Consider the following 4,957-nt stretch of genomic DNA (forward strand, 5'->3'; position numbering starts at 1 on the left):
TTTGGTACTTGATTTTTATGTTTAGGCAATTTACATCCTCCTAAGTTTCTACTACTAGTAAAAAGGTCATTTTTTTAATCCATTACTGCCACCACAACGCACATGTAAAATCCTTGTTAATTCCAAAACATAATAACATATTAGATATTACCTTGTTAGAAAAACTTTTATAACAATGTACAAATCCATTTTATTTTAAGGTAATAACAAAACTCCACACCTTTCAAAGTACTAATGTTCTATTAAAATTATTTGTGATTCTTAAAAAAAAAAGTTAGAAATTAACTGATCCTCATATTTATAACAATATGAATGAAGAATAAACTAGTCAAAATAACTTGACTAGAAGTGATGAAAGTTCATTACATTACCTTTCACAGAATGGGAACTTACTGAATGTAGAGAAATATAACACACCTAATTCATCATCATTGTAAACATACGAGGTGCTTAATGATATTTAGACCTCAACCATTATTGTATAAAACAAACGAGATTGGCTTGATAAGTCCTTCAATTCAACTATTATCAGGTATCATAAACAATTGTCCATAGATCTGGAACTGAGACATGCATCAACAGCTTCATTAACCGTGAGGAAAATACAATCAGTTCCAACTTTGTCGACAAACCCTGCTAATTTTAGCTTGTGAATCACTTTCCATCTTGGATTGGTGATAGCTAACTGCAACAATACGACACAAAACACTTAATGTTATAAGGGCTTGAAATTAATGTGCAAAAATTAAGTTTCTTTAAGTGTTACATGTATGTTTCTTAAAAGCAGTTTCTTGTGAATTTCTTCCAATGCTATAATTCCTGAAGAGTCGATGCTCATGACACCTGAGACATGAGAAACAGAAGTGATCAGAAAATCAATTTATATAGATCACCCTAATCACTTACATTATGAGTGACATGCAATTTTATGAAAACACTTACTCGACATGTCTAGAATGATTCCATTAGTCGGTTTGTTTCCCTCTTCCTTTTCATTCTCCTTGGTTGCCAATCTAGTAATCCTACCATGAGAACCAAAACACCAAGATGAAACACAACACTTAAACACAAGCGATAACGTGAAGATGGAATTGAAGCATGTCTTTCTATAGGAAAGTTGCAAATCTTTCATATTACAAATATATGAAATTCTTGTAAAATGAGCGCATCAAGCAGCGTCAATACCTTTCTTTAATGGGACTTGCATTTGCAAAACAAAAGGAGCCAGAGTTGAGGCGAATTATGAAAACACCTTGAACATCAAGAACACCAGGATATTGTGCCTTGTCACAGAAAATGTCTGTTCCTGGAAGCCTTCCTAATTCTTCCATGCCAGGTCTGATGGAATTAAGGATTAATCTTCCAAACGAAACACCAACCTACATGCATATCATAAACATACTTGATTCTGATGATCACGATTATATATTATTGTTGGTAGTTTAAAATTAAAAGCCTCACATAATTTTATAAAACCTTTTATGTTAATTAATCTTCAAAAGATTTTTTAATCGTGCATGGCTTTGTTATGGATAAACTGTTATTTCTATATCATGGTTTACTTATTAACTTGACATAATAAACAACGTCACTTGAACCCTATTCTTGACACGATCTGCATATAAAATATTGGAGACCTAGCTAGCTTGAATCAGATAGTGAGGTTAACTAATGCATATAATTAATCCACCCAATAATTTTCCAATTGAGACAAAAGTCGTTACGTTCCAGATAAGATTTATAATGCTAATGTGATCTAATATAATACATGATTATTATATAGATAAATATAACACAAGTGGTTCAAGAAAGCTTCAAAATTTGTCACGAATGAAATATTTTTATAAGTAGACGGAATATAATTTATATAACTTAAATATTTATAAAGGATATGCACCAAAAAATTTAGTATATTGAAGGTCATCCAGTCATCTTCTTAATCATTATGATTAATAATTGGTGGGAGAAGTTAAAAGAATCATTAATTTTTCCAACTAACACTAATATTGTTTTCAAGGATGATCCCAAAACCAAATCCCTAATACTGAATTTTAGCCATTTGTTTATTATCCATTTTTGGTAACTCGATCGTTATCCAATAACTAAAGGGGGTAGTGATAATTTAATTGCAAATTGCAATATGAAAAAATGAGAAATAGTTCTGAAGAATCTTACAGCAACTAAAAGACCGATCTCGACTGATTCAAATAACACACCAAAGAAAGCCCCAGCGCATGCAAGGAAGTCCATTTTGTCAACTTTCCAAATATGGTAAGCTTCATTGTAATCGATTAATCCAGGAAGTGCAGACAAGATGATCGAAGCAAGTATGGCAAGAGGAGTGTAATACAATAGCTTCGTTAACAATTGTAATGATATGAACACAGTTATCGCCATTACTATATTCGATACTGTAGATTGACAACCTGCGCTAAAATTTACAGCTGTTCGCGAAAATGATCCTGCAACACAAAGAAAAAAAATGTCAATTCTGATAACACATGGTTTTAATTAAATCATCAAACATGGCAGTTGATCAAATGCAAAAGTTGTTAATTATTTATATATATCGCTATATATACCAGTGGCAACATAGCAAGAAGTCATAGATCCAGCGATGTTCATGCAGCCCATTGCGAGCATTTCTCTGTTCCCATCTAGATTATACCCATTAATGGAAGCAAAAGATCGACCAACAGCAACAGCTTCCTGTAAAAAAAATTAACAAGTATCAGAAACATCCATATCCGTCCCTTTAATGGAGTCTCTGTTAATTATAAAGTAGACAATCACCGTTAAGGCGATAATCGCACAAATGAAACCAATTTTGGCTGTTTCACCGAGGTGTACTCCATTGAATTCCAATTGATTGACTGAACTTGGATTTAACCCTCCTTTGAAATGTTTAATGATTTTAATCCCATGTTCATCTGCTCTTGTTAAATATACTATCAAAGTGGATAATATGACTGATATAACTGGAGAAATGGCGGGTAACCAGAATAACTTCTTGTTCCTTTTTCCCTGAAATTTGACCAAGTCAATCATTTAATTAGTAGTAAGAAATTAAGTATATGACGAATGTTCAGGTAGGAATATAAAGCTGATTTACTTACGATAAATCTGGTAATGAGGATGAAAATAAGAAAGGAACACCCAAGAACAAAATTCAAAGGATACCACTACAAAGCATGAAAATAGTTTCATATTAAGTTGTAAACGAAATTAAAAATAAAAAATAAACATGAAGTTGAAGTTGAAGATGAAAGCAATATCATCATACTGTAGTATGAAGTGATTTAGCAACGGCTTCCAAGACAGAGACGACATCAGTTTTAGTAGTAAAATGACTAATCCCAAGTAAACTCTTGAGTTGTTGAAGACCTATAACAATGGCTGCACCTGCCATGAACCCTACAATGGCGGCATGCGATAGAAAATCAATAAGAAAACCTAACCTGCATGAACCCAAAGAGTTTGATGAATGATGATCAGAAACAACAACAAAAAGAAAAAAAAAAGTTGTATTTTTCTTCATGGATAAATAAATAGTACCTAAGCAATCCAAAAAGTGCTTGAAAACATCCCGCAAAGAACGTGGTTGTGAAAACAAGTTTTCTGTAGGATACAGGATCAACTGTGGGATCAACTAGTTTTGAGATCATCGAAGATATCAGAAGCGACACCACAGCTACTGGACCAATAGCTAATTCTCGAGAAGTCCCCATTACAGAATATATCAAAGGAGGGACAACACTCCCATCTATGAACAGTTGAACACATCCATACCAATCACAATAAGCATATATAAAGTGTTGAAAAAGTAAGAAAAAAAAAACAAGATTTGTTAACTTACATAAGCCGTATTGAGGATCTAGATTAGCTAAAGCAGCATAACCAATACTCTGAAAGGAATCAAGAGAAAAAGTTTTAGAATAATCACTTTTAACGTGTTAATGAGTGGATTTTAGGGTGAGAAAAATTGAGAAATTAATGTGCCTGAGGAATGCTTAGACTAGCAAGAGTCAACCCAGCAATCAAATCGTTCTTGAATTTCGAAGCTTTGTAGTTTCGACCCCAGTCAAGTATAGGAAATACGAAAGTCAAAAGGGAAATGACGTGAGAAGAAAGTGGCTGCTTCTTCGGAGATAATGATGCTGACGAAGGTGTACATGTATTGTTTCTTTGAGGGCATACGTTCTTTTTTATCATGTCAAACATGTGTTGGCCAAATCCAGGAGGATCAGGTGAATTAAGAACCCATTTGGAACTCTGGTTCTTTAAGTGAAACTCTTGTTCAGAACTCTGCTTTTGCTGAAGATCGGATATGTCAATGCTAAGTGCGTGATGTGCAGCTGGAGTTGGTGAAGCCATTAATGTTTGTTTGAAGTGTTTTGGGTGAACTCTGTATATATGGAGCTTAGATATATGATTTTCAGCTCATTTGATAGGTAGTAAAGAAGGACCACAACCAGAAGAACATATGGTTCATGTTAGGCTTTCATAAACTTCGAAGTTATTCTGATTGAGACATCTGCATATAATTATATATTCCGAATTGAACGAAGGTAAACCCACTACTGTTATAGTGGTCTACCGACCAGCTTTTAGGCTGCATGCTTGGGCAACAGCTGAAAATAATAATTATAATATTGATTTACCCATGGAACCCCCATACTTATAATTTGTACGTCTCGTTATCTTACATCTTACTTTCTATTATTAAAAGTTAAGCATGTGTCTTCTATTTTGGTTCATTAATTTCTATTCTCTATGTTTTTATAATTGTCGACAACATATATATAGTATTTGGCAAGTTAGATATAAGATACCTAGATTTGTAGTTTATCTTTTAAGCTTATACACATGTTTACGGATTGTGTGAATTTTCTAATGACACTTTTGTATAACTAGTATTTGATAAATTGTAACTCTTATAAAAGAAACTACTACATCC

General features: G+C 33.2%; 1 protein-coding gene across 1 annotated transcript; it reads right to left on the bottom strand.

Annotated features, from left to right (window-relative positions):
• Positions 1-274: 274 nt before the first annotated feature.
• LOC145072311 (low affinity sulfate transporter 3-like) lies at positions 275-4,532 on the bottom strand. Its single transcript, XM_079018711.1, has 12 exons — positions 4,000-4,532; positions 3,857-3,905; positions 3,556-3,763; positions 3,284-3,458; positions 3,117-3,182; positions 2,794-3,024; positions 2,583-2,709; positions 2,176-2,462; positions 1,186-1,379; positions 943-1,022; positions 767-843; positions 275-685 (listed from the first exon to the last, which is right to left on the bottom strand). The coding sequence occupies exons 1-12, from the start codon at positions 4,372-4,374 to the stop codon at positions 536-538; spliced, it is 2,019 nt and encodes a 672-aa protein (XP_078874837.1). The 5' UTR covers positions 4,375-4,532; the 3' UTR covers positions 275-535.
• Positions 4,533-4,957: the final 425 nt, after the last annotated feature.

Source organism: Lactuca serriola, chromosome 9 (genome assembly GCF_051521515.1).
Source record: "Lactuca serriola cultivar US96UC23 chromosome 9, Lser_US96UC23_V15, whole genome shotgun sequence".
Classification (NCBI taxonomy): domain Eukaryota; kingdom Viridiplantae; phylum Streptophyta; class Magnoliopsida; order Asterales; family Asteraceae; genus Lactuca; species Lactuca serriola.